Below are 22,659 nucleotides of genomic sequence, written 5' to 3' on the forward strand. Positions count from 1 at the left end.
TCAGGAGACGCTCCTAGAGGGGGGGGTCCTGTTAGGACTAGGACTGTTTTGGCCTCTAGAGGCCGCTGTTATTTCCTTTTCGTGTCATGTTTGTTTTGGCCTCTAGAGGCCACCACTGTTCCTGTGTTTTGTGTTTGTGTTTATTGCCTAATTATCTTCACCTGTGTCCTTAATTAGTTTGTCTATTTATACCCCTGAGTTCAGTCCTCTTGTCACGGAGTCTTTGTGCTGTTATGTTTATCTCCAGTTTCCTTTGTACTGTGTTTTTTGATCTTCTTAGCTTTTGAATTTTTGCACTTTGCTTTTCTTTTGGATTATACTCTTTGTTTTTTTTTTGTCTTTTGTTTTGCCCTGTATATAGTGTATATAGTTTAAATAAACCTTTTGATTCTTTTTCTACTTCCGCCTCACGCCTCTGCATTTGAGTCATCCACCTGGTGGCCTAGTGGGGGTTTGCTGGATTATCACACCAACTAACCAGGTTCGAATCCCAGCAAAACCCTAACAATCAGCCCGCAGCTCAGGTCCTCCTATGGGAACCTGAGGCGAAGCGTAAAGTTGCCCGGCCTTGTACAACCCTAAAGACAGTCTGTTAAGTTAAATTTTATTACATGTAGGTTAAATCAAGATATATGTAGACATATGTAAGTTTAGTTAAGAATTCAGCGAATTATTCTGTGTCAAAATTATATTAGTTGACCTTATGTCTCGGCTGGACATTGTTTGGGAACATTTTGTTTATTCTTTGATATGAGAGTGTATTTTGAACAGAGAAGTGTCTGAAGGACCCACCAAGGTCTGTTTTAGTGCTAAATCGAATGGTAGAATTAAAGTTCATGTTTCAGTTGAAACTTAGGTCATAGCTTCATAAAAGCTATGAAATATACTGAAATATATTGAAATATACTATGGTAGTGATTTGGATCCCGTAATGTTAGTTAATGTTAGTTTTATAGTTCTAGATTAGTTTCATAATGACATTATAATTATAATTAAGATCTTATGATTCTAAGGGTTTTTAGTTTAAAAGCATTAACCTAATTTAGTTAATTAACCTGTTAGTTGTTTAATTGTTCTCTCTCTTTCAGACATATTCTCATTGTTCTTGTGGTTAAGTTGTTCTTATTTTTTATGTTTATTTTCTTATAACATTCCTTGTTTTAGCATTATTAAATACATATTGTTATTTGTTATTTTACTTATGTTGATGAAATCAAGATGTAATTTACTGACTTAACACACATTCATGTGTTAAGAAATTATGTTAAATTATTAGATCCTTTCTGTGCAAACTAATGTCTTTGACCTTCTCTGAATAGACTCCGTAGACTAGACATTATCTATGTTTAACATTCCATACTTATTAGCCAAGACTCTGATATCTATCTGTACCTTACTGTCAGCAAAAATATGTTATTATATTATGATTGATTCAAGATCATTACACACTTCCACATAGACGCACACCCATCACACACACACACACACACACACACACACACACACACACATGAAGACAAAACATAAACACAGAGACACTATAAGACGTTTTCAAAAATGTTTTCATTTTGACGAAGTGACTGTGCGAATAAACGGGCATGTGAACTCTCTGGTGTTCCCTTGTCTGTTTCTCTCGACCTGATCATTCTCGTCCTCAGATCTGAGGGGGCTCATGAAGGAATCGGGGTCTCTTTCTGGGTGAACCCCAACACAGTCCTCGAACGTGACACTGGTCTACCATCAGATCTGCTTGGGAGGGCCATGCTCGACCGGCAGGCCTGGCATGGAATATCGCTTCAAGTCACTGGCTTGCTGGATGACTAATCTAATCTACCATATCTACCAAAAAAACCTTATCAAAATTAAGATATATGAAGCTTAAGATAGATAGGCCTATCTTATACACGGACAAATGCATCATGCTAATTTTTTTGGTATTTGTTTAATACTTTAGTTTTGAACATCTTTTTGAATTTAGGAAGAGAGGTACCCATATTTAATTCTTTATCAGTGAAATTCCTCCTCTGCACTTAACCCATCTGAAGTAGTGAAAACGCACAGGCACACAATCATACCCAGAGCGATGAGCACACACATATACCCAGAGCAGTGGGCAGCTATGCTACAGTGCCCAGGGAGCAGTTGGGGGTTAGGTGCCTCGCTCAAGGGCACTTCAGCCCAACTTTTATGCCTGCATGTCTTTGGACTGTGGGGGAAACCGGAGCACCCAGAGGAAACCCACACAGACACGGGGAGAACATGCAAACTCCACACAGAAAGGTCTCCGTCAGCCACTGGGCTCGAACCCAGAACCTTCTTGCTGTGAGGTGACAGTGCTAACCACTACACCACCATGCCGCCCACCCATCCTTTATTAAGTGATTATTAAGTTGTATGTCCTTGTTAATGTACAACTTCTTACAACCCCAATTCCAAAAAAGTTGGGACAAAGTACAAATTGTAACTAAAAACGGAATGCAATGATGTGGAAGTTTCAAAATTCCATATTTTATTCAGAATAGAACATAGATGACATATCAAATGTTTAAACTGAGAAAATGTATCATTTAAAGAGAAAATTAGGTGATTTTAAATTTCATGACAACAACACATCTCAAAAAAGTTGGGACAAGGCCATGTTTACCACTGTGAGACATCCCCTTTTCTCTTTACAACAGTCTGTAAACGTCTGGGGACTGAGGAGACAAGTTGCTCAAGTTTAGGGATAGGAATGTTAACCCATTCTTGTCTAATGTAGGATTCTAGTTGCTCAACTGTCTTAGGTCTTTTTTGTCGTATCTTCCGTTTTATGATGCGCCAAATGTTTTCTATGGGTGAAAGATCTGGACTGCAGGCTGGCCAGTTCAGTACCCGGACCCTTCTTCTACGCAGCCATGATGCTGTAATTGATGCAGTATGTGGTTTGGCATTGTCATGGTGGAAAATGCAAGGTCTTCCCTGAAAGAGACGTCGTCTGGATGGGAGCATATGTTGCTCTAGAACCTGGATATACCTTTCAGCATTGATGGTGTCTTTCCAGATGTGTAAGCTGCCTATGCCACACGCACTAATGCAACCCCATACCATCAGAGATGCAGGCTTCTGAACTGAGCGCTGATAACAACTTGGGTCGTCCTTCTCTTTAGTCCGAATGACACGGCGTCCCTGATTTTCATAAAGAACTTCAAATTTTGATTCATCTGACCACAGAACAGTTTTCCACTTTGCCACAGTCCATTTTAAATGAGCCTTGGCCCAGAGAAGAAGTCTGCGCTTCTGGATCATGTTTAGATACGGCTTCTTCTTTGAACTGTAGAGTTTTAGCTGGCAACGGCGGATGGCACGGTGAATTGTGTTCACAGATAATGTTCTCTGGAAATATTCCTGAGCCCATTTTGTGATTTCCAGTACAGAAGCATGCCTGTATGTGATGCAGTGCCGTCTAAGGGCCCGAAGATCACGGGCCCCCAGTATGGTTTTCCGGCCTTGACCCTTACGCACAGAGATTCTTCCAGATTCTCTGAATCTTTTGATGATATTGTGCACTGTAGATGATTATGTTCAAACTCTGCAATTTTACACTGTCGAACTCCTTTCTGATATTGCTCCACTATTTGTCGGCGCAGAATTAGGGGGATTGGTGATCCTCTTCCCATCTTTACTTCTGAGAGCCGCTGACACTCCAAGAAGCTCTTTTTATACCCAGTCATGTTAATGACCTATTGCCAATTGACCTAATGAGTTGCAATTTGGTCCTCCAGCTGTTCCTTTTTTGCACCTTTAACTTTTCCAGCCTCTTATTGCCCCTGTCCCAACTTTTTTGAGATGTGTTGCTGTCATGAAATTTCAAATGAGCCAATATTTGGCATGAAATTTCAAAATGTCTCACTTTCGACATTTGATATGTTGTCTATGTTCTATTGTGAATACAATATCAGTTTTTGAGATTTGTAAATTATTGCATTCCATTTTTATTTACAATTTGTACTTTGTCCCAACTTTTTGGGAAGCGGGGTTGTAAAAATAAATAAATAAATAAATAAATAAATAAATCACTCTTTCACTCACTCACTAAGTCACTTTATTATCAATCTCTCTTTTTTTCACTCGGGAAGTGGCAAATTCTTTCTTTAATAAAACAAAAAGCATTACCAAGAAACTGTTTTGTTTGTGATCGAAAGTTATAGCTTCATAGTTACAAACCGTTGACACTGGAGACTCCGTCCATAAATCTTATATAAATATCTATTCACAGAAACTTTCCCAAAATCAATAATTACACATCTTTAATCTGTTTAAATGGAGTGTTCACCATATGCAACCCTCTGTAAGTTACTGTATTACGATACAGTACCAGTCAAAAGTTTGGACACAGCTAATTCAATGTCCGTCCATCTATTATCCGTAACCGCTTATCCTGTACAGGGTCACAGGCAAGCTGGAGCCTATCCCAGCTGACTACGGGCGAAAGGCGGGGTACACCCTGGACAAGTCGCCAGGTCATCACAGGGCTGACACATAGACACAGACAACCATTCACACTCACATTCACACCTACGCTCAATTTAGAGTCACCAGTTAACCTAACCTGCATGTCTTTGGACTGTGGGGGAAACCGGAGCACCCGGAGGAAACCCACGCGGACACGGGGAGAACATGCAAACTCCGCACAGAAAGGCCCACTGGGCTCAAACCCAGGACCTTCTTGCTGTGAGGCAACAATGCTAACCACCGTGCCGCCTCTCAGTCAAGTTGGGCGGTTCTTGACAAAATATGGATTACTCCAGGTGTGGTGTTGAATAGGGCTATTTACTGTATTTATTATTTACTATTTACTATTTAATCTCAAATGCAGTAAGAAGGGAAGAAACTAGTGCACTAATTCACTTTTGACGAGGCACCTCTGTTAATTGAAAAGCGTTCCAGGTGACGACCTCATGATAACGCCAACAGTGTGCAAAGCGTCATCAAGATAAACACTGGCTACTTTGAAGAATCTAAAATATCAAACACATTTTGCTTTTGAACCCTTTTTTGCTTTCCACATGATTCCATCTACGTTCCAGATGTTATTTCATAGTTTTGATATCTTCAGTATTGTTCTACAGTCGCCCAAATACAGAAAAAAGCTATGGATGAGTTGGCGTTTCAACCTTTTTGTAGCCAGGAACCCTTTCAGCTGTAAAATAAATTCCACGGACCCACAGAGTATAGATTTATTTCATGAAAATTATTAAAATTTTCTAAATGATTTTTTTTTTGGAGCCATAGAACTTTCCATTCCTGACATTTGCAGTGATAGAATACGTCACGTCTGATCTGACTTTGGGGCTTGGACCCCTAAAGATAATAACTTTCATAATATGACACTGTAATTTCCATCACTGTAACATTAAAAAAATAATAAAAATAATAATAATAATAGGAGTCATGGAGCCCATGGCTATGTTTCACAGACCCCCGGCTGTCCCTGAACCCCAATTTAAGAACTACTGATATAAACAATATCGTATTAGAACTTGGGCATTAATATAAACTTTGCAGTGGGAACAAGTGTCAGAACCACTGACCAACATCCTCTAACCAGACAGGATTGAGAAATAAACAGTGCTGTGGTATAATGTTACCTTCTGTCCTTTGAGTCCGTCTCTCCCGGGTTTCCCTGGCAGTCCCTGGGATCCTGGTGATCCAGCCAGTCCTGGCTCTCCCTGTAAACCCTGATCACCCTGTGGATATGAACAGGCTCATGATTTCTGACAATAATAACATCCAGAAACTCATTCCTATAAAGCCTGGTCTTCATATAGCTCTCATAACTCACGTACTTTATCTCCTTTTAGTCCTTGAGGTCCCTGTCGAGATAGATAGAAAGTGGTATTAATTCAAAAGTAAGTAACCCTCTGATATCTGGATCAGATCAAATCTCAACGTGACGGCCATGTTTTTGTCAAAACCAGGGCTTTGAACCAGAATTTTTTTCCTATTGGTTCGTTCCGAACAGAAACGGAATTTTAACGTTTCCGGTTTTGGGTTCCACCATTAAATAGACGTTCCCGAACCGGTTAGAACAAAAAAATTTCGTTCCCAGAACAGTTAATTACGTTCCCTGTTAGCTGTTTAACAAATGGCTATAAAATTATGTCTCTGTCTCATCCAGCTTAAGCCAAATGTAGGCTAATTCTATTACAACCTTCATTAAATAAGACAAGAAATAATTCAAAACAATTATTATTTCAAATGTTGGCGATTTGGATTCTCAGTACGTTTTCCCATCTACACAAACAGAAAAAGTGCCAAAAATGAAAGATAATTCGTTTAGTGTGTTACCAAAGGCTAGTCAGGCCCTATGCATTGATAGGCTAACAGAGGTTAACGTCATTTAATGTTCACGAGCCTCTCATTAACGTGGACAAATATACTGATATCGTGTTTGAAATTGACGTTTTCGAATAACGATAGACGGCAATATTTACCTCTTATTTAAGATGTGGAGACGTGATAGTAGTCCACCCTCCCGCTCTCTCCATTCAGTCAGCGAACGTCACACAGGAAGTGAACCCCAGCGGGTCATAGAAACTTGCGCAGGAGAAGAATGACTTTATTTGTAGGCTACGGAAACTTTGAGGAACGAAATAAAAACCGGTATTAACCGGTTACCATTATTTTTAATAAGCGTTTCTGTTCCGGAACATAAAAAATAATAAAGTTTCTGGTTTCGTTTCTGTTCCATGTGAAATAGAAAAAGTTCCCGGTTTTCGTTTTCGTTCCTTGAACCGGTTCAAAGCCCTGGTCAAAACGTTCAAAGAATTGAAGTCTGCAAGAAGAACGATGAATCATTACGTGGTTTCGTCGCCTTTTGTTTTGTGAACTGATTCCAGAATCAAAAGAAATGCTGCTTCAACACAAACTGCCAGACACTTGCTTACGAATGTATTTTTAAAAACATGATAATATCTTGGCTTGATCAAGTTTTCACCTCAGTCAGGTGCCAAAACATTGCAATTTTTTAAAAATATTTATTTTCTACTCTTGGATTTATGGATTTCTTCGATGATAATTAAAAAATTTGTAAAATACATACATAAAAGCAAGACACACCTCTTTGCCCAACTCTGACTCCCCTGGCACCTTAAAAATGATCGCGCCTCCTTTCACTTCAGACGGGGGACTTGAACACACACCACATGAGTCTCCCTAAGACACATAACGAAGGTATCACATTGATTGACATGTTCACAAGCAAAGCTTCAGGCTACGGTCACACTGCAGCTCGCGATGCTTTGTGATGGGTTATCGATGAAAATAAAGCGCTTTAGTGGCGAAGGTTCTCCGAGCTTCGGGAAGTATTCCCAAATCCATGTGTGACTATTTGCCGCTTAGTTTGCTGATGAAAACATCGTCACTAAATTTCAATGCCTGCACTGAAATTTTTTGTGATGTTTTTGGCCAATCACAAAGCGGAGACACAACAAAAAACAACTCACAAAGCTCGAAGAACATTCGCCGTGCATCCACTGCAGTCTGACCAGAGCCTATTTTAGAACACATACAAAAAAATCCCCACACAATCCAAGCTCACCTTTTCACCTTTGGTCCCTGGTACACCCGCCTGACCAGTATCTCCCTACACAAAATACAGTAAGATACAACTGGAATATGATCGCATTATCAGGGTCACATTATCACATTATATTTCACATTCACACTTTTAGCACTTGGTAGAACTTCGCAGTGTGGAAGCAGAACCCAAAGAAAGGTCAACAAGTGATAATTGTTCACACTTCTACCTGTACGTTTGGCAGAACCGAGTAAAGGTAAACAATTTGCCAAGTGGCTCTATTTCACTGCTGAAAAGTTTAAATATTAATAGAAATCCAATAATATGCCTGGTTGCCTGGGAAAACCCATGAGATGTTGCTGAGACCGAGCCAAAAATGGATAAAAAAAAAAGTTTTGACCAATAACATACTGTATGGTGACGAAACAATTTTAAGAAACAATAAATATTTCATGATAACAACATGGGTGGCATGGTGGTGTAGTGGTTAGCACTGTCACCTCACAGCAAGAAGGTTCTGGGTTCAAGCCTAGTGGCTGGCGAGGGCCTTTCTGTATGGAGTTTGCATGTTCTCCCTGTGGGTTTCCTCCGGGTGCTCCGGTTTCCCCCACAGTCCAAAGACATGCAGGTTAGGTTAACTGGTGACTCTAAATTGACCGTAGGTGTGAATGTGAGTGTGAATGGTTGTCTGTGTCTATGTGTCAGCCCTGTGATGACCTGGCGACTTGTCCAGGGTGTACCCCGCCTTTCGCCCGTAGTCAGCTGGGATAGGCTCCAGCTTGCCTGCGACCCTGTACAGGATAAGTGGTTACAGATCATAACAACATGGAAATATATTATATAGACACGAGTGTTTTACTGTGAAATACGTCACTCATATTTTTCATACGAACTACATCCGGGACATTGAGTAACATCATTTCCAATATCTTCACTCCTGAGGAAATCGATGAATAGTTTTGATAAATGTGGGTGCTTTTTGCTTGTGAATGCGTCTATATAATAAAAAGAAAATCGCACGTTGGCTTGAAGATATGAAGTTTATCTTCTCGTGCTGAAAAACTTGTATTTTTCATCTGAAATACATCACAGCTCTGAGTGACATATTTAAATAATACTGGCTGGCGTTGAGTGGTCTATCAGATATATTCCATTCAGCTAGCATGATATTCAACAAATTGAAGACGAGTTCAATATCATGCTGGCTGAATGGAATATATCTGATATGCCATGAAAAAAAGCCAGCCAATATTATCTCATCTCATTATCTCTAGCTGCTTTATCCTGTTCTACAGGGTCGCAGGCAAGCTGGAGCCTATCCCAGCTGACTACGGGTGAAAGGCGGGGTACACCCTGGACAAGTCGCCAGGTCATCACAGGGCTGACACATAGACACAGACAACCATTCACACTCACATTCACACCTACGGTCAATTTAGAGTCACCAGTTAACCTAACCTGCATGTCTTTGGACTGTGGGGGAAACCGGAGCACCCGGAGGAAACCCACGTGGACACGAGGAGAACATGCAAATTCCGCACAGAAAGGCCCTCGCCGGCCACGGGGCTCGAACCTGGACCCTCTTGCTGTGAGGTGACAGCGCTAACCACTACATCACCGTGCCACCCTGCCAATATTATTATTATTATTATTATACATACATGTTCCGTTCAGGTGTTCAATGCGTCTTTCTCTTTCAAAATTCTCTCAAAATATTCCGGATTTAACGAAGTAACCCTGGCGGCCATGTTTGTTTACAAATTGTCACAGTTGCTTGCTTGTGCGCAAGTTTTACATCTCTGACGTGTGACTTCATATTGTCTTGCAATATCGTAAACCATATTCAACGCTCATTCTCCATTGGGTAGAGTGACATAATACACGTAGGATAAGCGATATGCTAGCAATATTGCATGCGATCAAATCAAATGAATGAAACTCACTAGAAGTGAATAGAATACATGTTTTTATTCCATTGAAAAAGTGTCCTGTATGTATAATAATTCCCGATATTTCACTCCGATGATGTCACTCCCAGTGTTTTCCTGCTGACTAGACACGCATTGTCAAAATGGCGAACCGGTTCAAAATTAAAATTCTTTGAATTAACTTGCATTTTTTTTAAAAATGTATGTGTCCATATAATATAAAGAACATTACATGGTGGCGCAAAGATACGAAGTTTGTCTCGTGAAATATATTACCACTCAAAGATAAACTTCATGTCTTTGGGCCACTGTGTAATGTCCTCCACTTACTATATAATCTTGCCTCGGCATTCTGCAAGTTTTAGTGGTTATTTAGATTTTTTTTTTTATTACAGATGAAAAAATCTCAAGTGTGAGCTATTGCTCACTTGCGTATCCCCCTCGCTCTCGTTGATATCAGAATGTAAGCGATCGAAGGAATAGGACACTTACTATGAATGTTGACTTCAACAAATAATTAACCCTGAAACAGGTAAGTAAAGAGCCGTGTCTCTCCCCAGGGACTTCAAACAGCATCCTGGAAAACTGTCATTTTGAAATAGCATTTTGCTTCTTGAGGTAGCGTCAAAATCCACACTATATGTTTCGTAAATACATTCAGTCGGTAAACAGGAAGTCGATGTGCTACAGACCTGAAAACGGTATACACGGTATAGAACCCCAAGCTGAAGCTCCGTACCAAATATCAAGCAGTTGTGATTTGTAGTTGCTGAGAAAAGTGTTACGAAAATTTTGCAAATCCACGCGATATTTTTCGTAAATACATTCAGTCGGTAAACAGGAAGTCGATGTATGACAGACCTGAAAATGGTATACACGGTATAGAACCCCAAGCTGAAGTTTGGTACCAAGTGACTATGATTTGTGGTTGCTGAGACAAAGGGTGTTTCAGACGGATGGATAGAGGTAAACCAGTATCCCCCCCCCCCCCCCTTCAGAGCGGGGGTATAATCAAATGCAAATAAAATAAGATTATATTATGCAGAAACACCAGTGAATTCTGCAAACTGGTTGGCTTATGTTAGCTGTTATAACATACAAGTGATCTTCTTCTTGTACATCAGCCATAGTTGACTGTTTACTGCAGATTTGTTAGACAGCTCAGGAAAGCTACCCAGGTAATTCCCACCCAACCACGGGCAATTTAGAGTAGCCAGTTAACCTAATCTTTGGACTGTGGGGGGAAACTGCAGCACCTGGAGGAAACCTACGTAGACACAGGGAGCACCTGCAAACTTCACCAGGAAAGGCCCCCCATCAACAGTGAGGTTCGAACCTGGAACCTTCTTGCTGTGAGGCAACAATACTAACCACTACACCACCACGCTGCCCCATACAAGTGATTATAACTTGAGAAACTTTTCTACAATATTACGTGTTGAATGTTTAAATTTAGAAGAAAAAATGTCAACAAATTGTTGTAATATGAGACGAATAAAAATTTCAAGACCTGACGTTATTGGAAAACAATCAACTTTAAGGCGGTGATAGTAACTCTTTCACATCACACCACCATGCTGTTGAATATTTTCAAATAACAGCATGTACTGTTGTGTTTTTTTCATTACATACCATCAAGCAGTTGATTTTTGCCAATCGGTTGTGTTGGTGTCTTGGAATGGAAAAATACAATTTTATCCTTCTTTTTTTTTAAAAGATAAGCAGACTTTACTTTAGATTGAGATGGATGGGTGTGCAAAAGAGAAATGTAAATCAGTTCAGGAGAACCTGCAGTTTTTAGTACTTTACAGTCATGAATGTCAAAATTTCACCAGGTGAAGGGTTTTCCCAGTGCACTATATATCCTCATTTACAGTCTGTGCACCCAAGCGCATTAGTTTACTGATCCACTGTGAAGTCAGGAGCCCAAGGTTGCATTTCTACTCCGAATTTCACTCTGCAATGCAGCAAAATGTCCTCTATCCCACAGCAGATCATCACCTTTTCTCCTCTATGTCCATCCTTGCCACTTAGACCTCTTGGACCAGGCTTGCCCTTGGGGGGAGAAGGAAAAACAAAAATTAAAGGAGAACTGAAGGCAATTTTTTTTTATCATCAAAATTCTGTTTATCTCATTTTATTAAATATCGGAATGCATTTTTGATCGCTATTGTGTCGCTGCTATAGCAAGTTATGAGTGTTTGAAATACGCTCTGTAATATATCAGTCCATATGTCAAAGCAATGGCCGTAAACGAGATTCGTTGAGACCTGTGCGAGACATCGTAGGACGGAAGTAAAACGTACAGCGGAAATCAAAGTGACCAACATCTGCCAACGTTGTCAAAAGACGCGCACGCCCTCTTTCGAATGCTGACGTAATCGAGCCGGAAGTTTTGTTTGTTTTGATAGCAATCAGGAAAGTTTGAAAAAAGTCGGCAGTAATCGTCATTTAAACTCGTTTTTGTGCAATATTTCGTTTGGAAAACAGTTTTCAAAATGGCGGCACTGACACCTGGCTGATACTTGACGTTTCGAAGTCTCGCACAAGTCTCGTGAAGATCGCGCGGATAAGCGACGCCTGCCGTGGACCAAACGAACTAAATTCAACACGGCTAAAAACCGAATAGGCCGATAAGTATAATATTTAATCGCAATTGGTTGCCAATACGAGTCACAATATAACGTTACTAAAACCGAAAACGTAATTGAATAACACGTTAATTAAGAAATAAAGCAAGTTTAAAAATGACTTCAGTTCTCCTTTAATTGTCTTCACAATGTTCAATGTTTTGGCCATGTATTTAAATCCAAATATCAATATGAATAAGGCAGACTTACAGTTTTCCCCTCACTGCCTTCAGCTCCTGCGTCACCCTGAAACCCAAAAAAAAAAATATATATATAGTAAGTGACAATATAAATTAAAGATGGGAGCATCGACTCAGCTTATGTTCATAATATAATATTCTGAATACACTGCATCCATTGATCCAGTAGAAGACATGACCCCGATGTTACAGTATGTCTGATGTGAGTTTGAGGTGAACGTCACGTCCATGAACAGTCTGCTCTGTTGAGTCACACTTCACTTCGGCCAATACTTACGTATCAACTCACTTTGTATACGAGTAAATACTTGAGTGTACAGTAAACACTTTTCCCATGGGACATATTTAGCAGCATGGGATATTGAATTCGCATGGGAATGGGATTGATAAAACCTGTGCCTTAAACTATCGTTAAACTTTTCCCAATGTCACGATTACATTTTAGGTGTTCAACTGAACAAACAGTGCTGTAATCTTTTCAGGGAATGTGGAGTTTGTAAAACCGCTGAGGTGTCGATGTCTGAGGAAGTGTACATGGATGCTTTTTCTTTGATTTTTTTTTTTTTTAGTAATAGTATTCACTAATTAAATAATATTGGCTGGCATATTTTCATCAGATATATTCTATTCAACTAGCATGATACTGAATGAGTCAAAGACTCATCTGATATACCATTAAAAAAAGGCGGCCAATATTATTATTATTATTATTATTATTATTATTATTATACATACACTACCGTTCAAAAGTTTGGGGTCACTTTGAAATGTCCTTATTTTTGAAAGAAAAGCACTGTTCTTTTCAATGAAGATCACTTTAAACTAATCAGAAATCCACTCTATACATTGCTAATGTGGTAAATGACTATTCTAGCTGCAAATGTCTGGTTTTTGGTGCAATATCTCCATAGGTGTATAGAGGCCCATTTCCAGCAACTCTCACTCCAGTGTTCTAATGGTACAATGTGTTTGCTCATTGCCTCAGAAGGCTAATGGATGATTAGAAAACCCTTGTACAATCATGTTAGCACAGCTGAAAACAGTTGAGCTCTTTAGAGAAGCTATAAAACTGACCTTCCTTTGAGCAGATTGAGTTTCTGGAGCATCACATTTGTGGGGTCGATTAAATGCTCAAAATGGCCAGAAAAATGTCTCGACTATATTTTCTATTCATTTTACAACTTATGGTGGGAAATAAAAGTGTGACTTTTCATGGAAAACACAAAATTGTCTGGGTGACCCCAAACTTTTGAACGGTAGTGTACACATTCGTTTCGGGTGTTCAGTTTGTCTTTCTCTTTCAAACTTCTCTCAAAATCTTCCGCATTTAACGACGCAAACCTGGTGGCCATGTTTGTTTACAAACTGTCACAGTGGCTCGCTGGCGTGGAAGTTTTACATCTCCGACGTTTGACATCATGTTGTCTTGACAACCGTGCGATATTGTAAACCATATTCAACGCTCATTCTCCATTGAGTAGAGTGACGTGATACATGTAGGATAAGTGATATGATAACAATATTGCATGCTGTTAAACCAAGTGAATGAAACCTGCTCGAAGGGAATCGAATACATGTTTTTATTCCATCAAAAAAGCATCCTGTATGGATAATACAGGACGCTTTGGGCAGCACAGTGGTGTAGTGGTTAGCACTGCCGCCTCACAGCGAGAAGGTCCTGGGTTCACGGCCGGCGAGGGCCTTTCTGTGTGGAGTTTGCATATTAGATTTGATAAAACTTTATTGATCCCTTTGGGTGGGTTCCCTTAGGGAAATTAAGATTCCAGCAGCATCATTACAGAGAAAAGAAATAGAGAAAACTTCTAGATAAATTAAAATAAATTAAGTATTTACATATACAAATATAAAAGAATAAGATATGGGGAAGGGGGGGGAGTGGGGTTAGGGTAAGTGTGTGGGGGGGGCAGGAAAGATATTGCACATTACTGTATATTGCACATTGTCTGGTATTGGTTATTGTTAGGCTAGGCTACTGCTCCTTCCCGTCGTACAGTCTGATGGCGTGAGGGACAAAGGAGTTTTTGAGTCTGTTCGTCCTGCACTTGGGAAGGAGCATTCTGTCACTGAACAGGCTCCTCTGGTTGCTGATGATGGTGTGCAGAGGGTGACTGGCATCGTCCAGGATATTCAATAGTTTGTCCATAGACGACTTGTCTGCCACCGTCACCGTGTCTGTGTGGGTTTCCTCCGGGCGCTCTGGTTTCCCCCAAAGACATGCAGTTAGGTTAACGTGGGGCGGCCTTGGGCTGAAGTGCCCTTGAGCAAGGTACCGAACCCCTGACTGCTCCCCGGGCGCTGTAGTGTGACTGCCCACTGCTCTGGGTGTGTGCGCGTGTGTTCACTGCTTCAGATGGGTTAAATCCAGAGGATGAATCTCACTGCGCTTGAAGTGTGCATGTGACGAATAAAGGTTTCTTCTTCTAATAATCAAGAATATTACAGAACTGTTTGTTTATGTTTCTCTGGTTTACACAGCGGTCATGAAAAAAGTGCCCATGTGCCTGTTACAAGGCTACGAGGCTTGTTCTTTATAACACTGGCTGGTTGATTTTAAATGAAGGGTATTCGCTAGCTACATTAGTTACCTTTGATTGAGTACGACTGTAGTAGAGAGCGGGTTTTGTTTCACTTCAGAAAAGCACATCTGTACAGGTGTACATAAAGTACATCTTGTTTCCATTGCGTCAGAATCCTCATTGTAAACCGACAGTGGCTAATTTAGCTTTTGGCATCGCGTTAGTTGCTGCCATGTGCTGCGAGCAGTGAACTCCTCATACTGTTAAAGAGGTTTCATCAGATATTTTGCGCTGTCTGTTCATTTAGACAGTAATGTACACTAGGCTTACATTGCATCACATGGTATCAGATCTCAGTATCAGAGTTTTTTTTTTTTTTTAATGAGTGGAAGTAAATTAGCACAGCATTGGAATGATACCAGTATTGACATCAACGCATCCACAGTTTTGGATAAGAACTTAAAATTTGATTGTCAGGTTAAGTACAGGGCGGCACGGTGGTGTAGTGGTTAACACTGTCACCTCACAGCAAGAAGGTTCTGGGTTCACGCCTAGTGACCGGCGAGGGCCTTTCTGTGCGGAGTTTGCATGTTCTCCCCGTGGGTTTCCTCCGGGTGCTCTGGTTTCCCCCACAGTCCAAAGACATGCAGGTTAGGTTAACTGGTGACTCTAAATTGACCGTAGGTGTGAATGTGAGTGTGAATGGTTGTCTGTGTCTCTATGTGTCAACCCTGCAATAACCTGGGTGTACCCCGCCTTTCGCCCGTAGTCAGCTGGGATAGGCTCCAGCTTGCCTGCGACCCTTGTAGGTGCAATAGGCTTATCAAATCAGTCTCATGTAAAAAGGGATCAGTCTCATAAATTCAGTAATCATTAATTCAAGTGTCTAATAGTTTATAGCTAAACTATTAAAATCAAATCAACGGAATAACTTAGTGGTGATGTTGCTATAGTTCATTGAGTATTGTAGCTCTAATGTAATACATTTACTCTAGATCTATAACATTCATATAACAACCAAATGGGTGAAGGCAATTAGAATACTTGTTTGGCAGAGGTTGGCACTCAGTGAATGTTGTAGCAATACACAGGACACAGTTTATTCCAAAGATACCATTTATTGAAATAGCTGACATGTATTAGCAAACTAATACTGATCAGATATAGCAACAATAGCAGCCAAGGAATAATTCAATATAAATGGTGATCTGATGTATACAAATAAGAATCAGTAGCGTATATGATGATAACTAAGGCACTAATGGTGATCAGAAGTAATAAGCTATATGCAAGTGTTACAGTGTAGGGGCGAGTGGATGTTAAAATGTGAGAGGGAAATCACGTGTTTGTGTGTCTATGTGAGAGTGTGTGTATGAGTAGATGTGTGTGTAAGAGTGTGAGTATGTGAGTATGGAATGCGAATAGAATGCGTGAGCCTTGTGCTAGGCCTTGCCTAGAAGGGGATGATCAACAAGGAGAGCACACGAGGGAGAACCAAAGGATCTGTAGTTTAAAAACTAGTCTCGGCTAGGCCGTAAACCCAACTTCTACTCAACCCTTAGCTACTCCTGAAATCCCAATGTTGAGGAGTGTAGTGCGATGGAGGGAGTTAAAAAGACAGTAAGAGAGAGAGAGAACGCATGCATGATCTAACTAAATTTAGATAGTAAACAAAGTAAATCAAACAACACGCGGTCTAAGACTGACTTTCATGTGAATCCAAATGCGTACATTTAAACCATAAATGAATTCAAATAAACCGCACTCTTCACATTAACTAGCCACAACTAAGATTAACAATTGCCCAGATGCCAGGCTTACTTGAGATCGCTCTTGCTTGGCGACTGAAAGTGCGCCATCTGTTATCCAAAGACAGCGTGGCGCGCAAGTCCAGGGAGAAAACAGTGCTGTTCCGTTCACTTTTACAGCTCGTCAGCGGAAGATCTTCAGTGTCCCGTCGGTCATCCGATGATCTGGAAGGAATCTTGTTTGTAGTTCGTCAACATTGCAAAAGGAAAAAGGGATCCGGTCGCCTTTTCTGTTTGAAATACTGCGTGGGCTGCAGTAACTAACCGGTTCAGTTATTATTGCAATTATGCGAAGATCAAATACATTGAACTTTGGCTAAAGGTCCGGTATCAATAGCTCATTCTTTGTCCTTTGTTCTTCTGCAGCACAGATGCAACAACGTCTCTCTTTCACGCGTGGAAACCCACCTCCAGAGAGAAAGAATTTTGATTCTGCCGCGGGTTTAAAGCACAGTCGTGACATCACTGTATTTGGTATCTGCTATCATCTCTGTATCCAATACCGTTACAGGAAGTCAGAAGAATGGGTGGAGATAGAACATGGCATCGAGTACAGGGATTGGCGTGTTCAATGCTGTGCAGTGAAAGGGGGAAGATGTTTACTATGGCTACGGATTGGCAGCCCCCACCCACCCTGTAGAACAGGAAAAGTGGCTATAGATAATGGATGGATGGATGGATGGATGGATGGATGGAAGTTTAAGTACATTTGCAAGAATGTCAAACCACATCTGAACTGTTTTCGCTTTATTAGACAGGACCTCCCATGTCAAACTGCAAAACTATACATGCACTCAATTATTTTTTTCACACTTGTCATATTGTATCACGTCATGGTCACAAGCTTCTTTAACTACATTAAAACCTCTCAATAATCACGTGTCACCACTGTTTTCCGAATTAGCCACTAGGTGTCAGACCGCTTAGAGGACGATCACACAAGCCCACAGTAGTGGTGATTGCTTCGTCCCAATGTACAAGACCTCTTTCAGTCAGTCTGCTTTCTCTGCTAAGGGAGCAAAACTTTGGAACTCCCGACCTATTAATTTAAAATGAAAGGCCAGTAGTAATATTTTCAATGGAGGACTCAAGAAATGGCTAAAATCTAAACAACAGTGTCCACATGAATAGCCTATCACTGGTCTACTGTCTGGTCATGTTGGCTTTGCTCAATGAGTTACACGTGTATTTAATTCTTAATACACTGCTTTCTGTCCTGTTCTTTGTAATATTTTATATTTTATTGTCCCCTTTTCTTTTACTATTATCTTCTTCCATCCATCCATTCATCCATCCATTATCTGTAGCCGCTTATCCTGTCTTACACGGTCGCAGGCGAGCTGGAGCCTATCCCAGCTGACTATGGGCGAAAGGTGGGGTACACCCTGGACAAGTCGCCAGGTCATCACAGGGCTGACACATAGACACAGACAACCATTCACACTCACATTCACACCTACGGTCAATTTAGAGTCACCAGTTAACCTAACCTGCATGTCTTTGGACTGTGGGGGAAACCGGAGCACCCGGAGGAAACCCACGCGGACACGGGGAGAACATGCAAACTTCGCACAGAAAGACCCCCATCGGCCACGGGGCTCGAACCCGGACCTTCTTGTTGTGAGGCAACAGCGCTAACCACTACACCACCATGTCGCCTCTATTATCTTCTTATTGTTATTAATATTGTTACTGTCATTCATGTTATTGTTGTTATTATTCATTTTTTAAAGCCTCCTGTGGACAAGTGTTGAAAATTAGCATGTATGCTAACACACTCAAGCAACGCATTTGGTTTGTCCAATAAAAGAAATATAATTAATTAATTAATTAATTAATTAATTAAAAAAACCCTTTAGATCACATTCTGCTTTAGTTGTACATGGCCTTCTATGGAACGTAAAAAAAGACTAAGTAGAGCATGATTAATATGTTCGTGTATTCAGAAAAGCAGACCTTTTCCCCTTTAAATCCAGGCAGACCTGTCTCTCCCTGAGAAACAAAAAAGAAAAATACTGAAAGTAATGCAGAAAGAAATCTTGGAAATACACTCCACAATACCATAGACATGTAAATAAAAGCTGGAGTGACGAGACATAATAGCAATTCCCTTTCTTTCTATACATCCTATACACCAGCTCCACTCAGGAATAAAATAACTCACCTGCTCTCCCTTCTGTCCATTTCCCCCCTTCATCTGGAGATTCTGGGGGCTGACACTACCACCAGTTGTGGGGCACATAGCACACGGCTCGCCCTGACAAGGACAGAACAAGACAGATGGATTTGTGAACCAAGCCTGAGCATTTCAGCCTGAACAGCAGAGAGATGCTTCATCTTTACACTGTAATTCTGCAAAAGTCCAAACTCACCTTCTCTCCTTTGGCCCCTTCTAAGCCTCGTTCTCCCTGTGAAACAAACAGTCATGAAAGATTCAGCTCTTTGTGAACACATCACAGCTGAAAGCAGGAAGAGTAAAGATGGAGGACACAATGGACATGCATGGCTTGTCAAAACATACTTTCTGTAGTGCCAAGTAAGCGCTGCTTTGTGATAAATGATTTAATAACAGCAGTGCTTGGAGGTGAACTTAGGACTTTTAGACCCTGTTGCATATGTGTGCTTTTGGAAGACTTGTAATAATAACCTGGTACATCACAATAGGTAAAGAGCTAGTGAAGTACGGTAAATCACTGTGGAAGTTTATAGCTCAATTTCATTAACGCATGCCAAACAGACACAACCAGACTATTAGAGTTTTTTTTTTAATAGCTACCTGGCTGACAAGTAGATTTAACAACCAGAAAAGGAGAAATCACCATCCACTTTCATAGGAACACTTGTACACCTGCACATTTATGAAGTTATCCAATCGATCACTAAAGAATAGACGTATATCATGTGATCACAAACTGCGATACAAATTTATGACGATTCAAATTGATATAAAATAGCAGAAAAGCATGTGACTTCACAGCAGGTGGAAGTAGCACAGCTCTAACGCTGCAAAAACACACACAAAAACATTTAAAATAGGAAAGGGCTATTGTGTGATTGTGTTTACAGACTGTTGAAAGCTAAAGAAAAGATAAAAAAATGAAGGACGTACAAATGTTCATAAAGGTTTATTAAGAAAAGGGCATATGTCTTATAACCTTTTTTCATTATTAATAAAGTTAATATGTTAATTGTACACCTGCACACACACACACACACACACACACACACATATATATATATATATATATAATTCACGTAAAATAGCAGGAATGCATGTGACTTCACAATAGGTGGAAGTAGCACAGCTCTAATGCTGCACAAACACAAAAAACATCTAAAAAGGAAAGAGCTGTTGTGTGATTGTGTTTACAGACTGTTGAAAGCTAAAGAAAATATAAGAAAATGAAGGACGTACAAATGTTCATAAAAGTTTATTAAGAAAAGGGCATATTTCTTATAAACTTTTTCATTATTAATAAAATTAATATGTTAATTGTACACCTGCACATTTATGAAGTTATCCAATCGATCACTAAAGAATAGACATATCATGTGATCACAAACTGCGATACAAATAGGTGATTATATTTTACTCCAACCTTTACAAATGTGTGCAAATAGTCATTGCTGCTTATGAAGAAAATTAAACTTTTTTTTTTTAATTTAACAAAATGAATATTTAAGTTGATAAAGAATATCAAAATAAATGTTGCATTTTAATGGTCATAATTTTTTTTCACTTATTTTTTCAAAAATATTGTGGGAAAATTGAATCATGAACCCAATATCATGGATCAAATTGAATTGTGAATTGGGTGAATCGTTACATGCCTATTCATGAAATACTCAAACCAGCCCACGTAGCACCAACAATGATGCCACGGTTAAAGTCACAGAGATCACTTTTTCTTTATTCTTATATTTGATGTGAACATTAATGTGAACATGTGCAGTATCTGTTCTTATCAGTTTAATATCTGATATGTCCTCTAAATGGGGGCAGCCATGGTCTGAAGGTTAGAGAAGCAGCCTTGGGCCCAAAGGGTCGCCGGTTTGATTTTCGGGACCGGCAGGAAAAATGTGAGGGCAGCTAAGTGAATGAATGGCACTTTCCCCTCCCTGTGTATCATGGCTGAAGTGCCGTTGAGCAAGGCATCTAACCCCCAACCGCTCCCCGGGCGCTGTAGCATAGCTGCCTACTGCTCTGGGTATGTACGGTATGTGTGCTCATTGCTCACTTGTGTGTGGTCACTGCTTCAGATGGGTTAAATGCAGAGGATGAATTTCACTGTGCTTGAGTGAGGAATTTCACATGTGACAAATAAAGGCTTCTTCTAACTGAACCTCTTGACTTGTATCTGCGTTATTTTAAAGCTAGACTGCCTTTCAGATTTTTCAAGTGTAGAGCATAAAAAGAATTTTCCCTGACATCCAATTATTTTTGTTTAGTGGCCTGAAAGCTACTGAATTCGAATCACAGACTTCCAATTTTATTATTATTTTTTTAAATAGAACAATTAATGAATTTATCTCCACGTGGCCCTAAATTCTCCACTATTTTTTCCTGCTTCACCATGACCCAATACAAGATACTACGTCATGCATCACATGGTGGGCTTTCCCTGTTTGCGCAAGGCATTGTGGGATACAAATTTGAAACAGGAGAGAAAAATGGAGGACGTGAGTGTGCGAATGAAACGTGAAAGACCGACTACAGTAACGGAAAGCAAAAAGAAAAGATGTTATGTTATATACGAAGGAAAGGAAACGCAGGACCGAACTAATAAATATCGGCGCCAGCGAGCACCTCGGTGTGATCAGCTGTTCGTTTAGCGACAGAATGATGGAACTGTCATTGCACGCTCAAAGGTAAACCTGCAGATGGCAGTAATGCAACACTGTGGATTCCAGCTGCTGTAAAACCCAAAAGAAGAAGGAAAAAGAAGAAGGTGGTAAACCTGTGCATGCGCACACGGACTTCCTCTGTCTGCTTGACTGTGCAAAGCGAGTGACTTCATGCACGTTATTTGCTCGGGAATCCCATCAAATTAAATAATTTCCCAGCCATGGAATGGCCTGATATTTTGATATATTACAGAAACAAACATATATCACAAGGACCAAATTTCACCAGGAACTAAATTTCATCGATTTTATGAAATCGAAAGGCCGTTTAGCTTTAAGCACTGTGCTCCTGCCACATGACTGATTGATTGGATAACTGCATAAATATAAGGGTGTAGAGGTGTTCCTAATAAAGTAGAAGGTAACCGTGTATATAATATAATTATCACATAACCCTGTGGAGGTGAATAAAGTCATGAAATAAGAACATAATGAAATAAAAACTGTGAAGTAATGACACTATGTGTATTAGACACTTAGACACATCTTACGGTGTATAATGATAGACTGGTACCAAAATCCAGAATTGTGACACCCAAAGGCATTTTTGAGACAAAGTCGGCAAACAGTCTTATTTTGTCAATTTGGGTGTGCCGAATTCAAATCTGCAATATGCCGAGCTCTATCTGACCTCTGTTGACCTCTAGAGGTCATTGAACTTTGGGCCTGTAAACGTCTCAGCTGAAGCCAGTTTCTCAGCTTTCTAAGGAATGAAATGTACTAAAATGATTAATGAAGTTAGCAAATGGCCTTGTTTGTTAAATGTTTGGGTGCTGAATTCATTTTTCATTTGTAAAACGACATATGACCTCTGATAACCTCAAGGTCATTAAACTTGGCCTATAGGCCTATGCATTTAACGGCATTTTTAAACTGACTTTACTCCCCAAAAAGAATATGAACAGACAAAAAACAAATAGAAAGCAACAAATACAACATTAAATGCCAGTCCATGTACATGTGACTTACTTTTCACAATGAGAATGCCTAGGCGATCACCTTACATAACATTGCATTACATTTAGCGGTTATTGTTTATACAAAGCTACTGAAAAAAGGACAGATTCAGCAGCATACAAAATGTGGGGGCATC

At 40.0% G+C, this 22,659-nt stretch overlaps 1 protein-coding gene and 1 pseudogene across 4 annotated transcripts in view; one reads left to right on the plus strand and one right to left on the minus strand.

Moving 5' to 3' along the window:
* The window catches only part of col16a1 (collagen, type XVI, alpha 1), a 268,861-nt gene that overhangs the window by 96,781 nt on the left and 149,421 nt on the right, over positions 1-22,659 (minus strand). For all 4 annotated transcript variants that reach the window (XM_060904731.1, XM_060904732.1, XM_060904733.1 and 1 more), the window contains 9 exons: positions 19,034-19,069; positions 18,826-18,918; positions 18,618-18,653; positions 12,327-12,362; positions 11,488-11,541; positions 7,580-7,624; positions 7,099-7,194; positions 5,826-5,852; positions 5,628-5,726 (listed from right to left, as the gene is read on the minus strand). In XM_060904731.1, coding sequence (XP_060760714.1) covers positions 5,628-5,726; positions 5,826-5,852; positions 7,099-7,194; positions 7,580-7,624; positions 11,488-11,541; positions 12,327-12,362; positions 18,618-18,653; positions 18,826-18,918; positions 19,034-19,069 — 522 coding nt within the window. The remainder of the gene's footprint in view (positions 1-5,627; positions 5,727-5,825; positions 5,853-7,098; positions 7,195-7,579; positions 7,625-11,487; positions 11,542-12,326; positions 12,363-18,617; positions 18,654-18,825; positions 18,919-19,033; positions 19,070-22,659) is intronic.
* On the plus strand, positions 20,606-20,662 carry LOC132871060 (U2 spliceosomal RNA; annotated as a pseudogene).

This window comes from Neoarius graeffei, chromosome 22, assembly GCF_027579695.1.
Source record: "Neoarius graeffei isolate fNeoGra1 chromosome 22, fNeoGra1.pri, whole genome shotgun sequence".
Taxonomy (NCBI): Eukaryota; Metazoa; Chordata; class Actinopteri; order Siluriformes; family Ariidae; genus Neoarius; species Neoarius graeffei.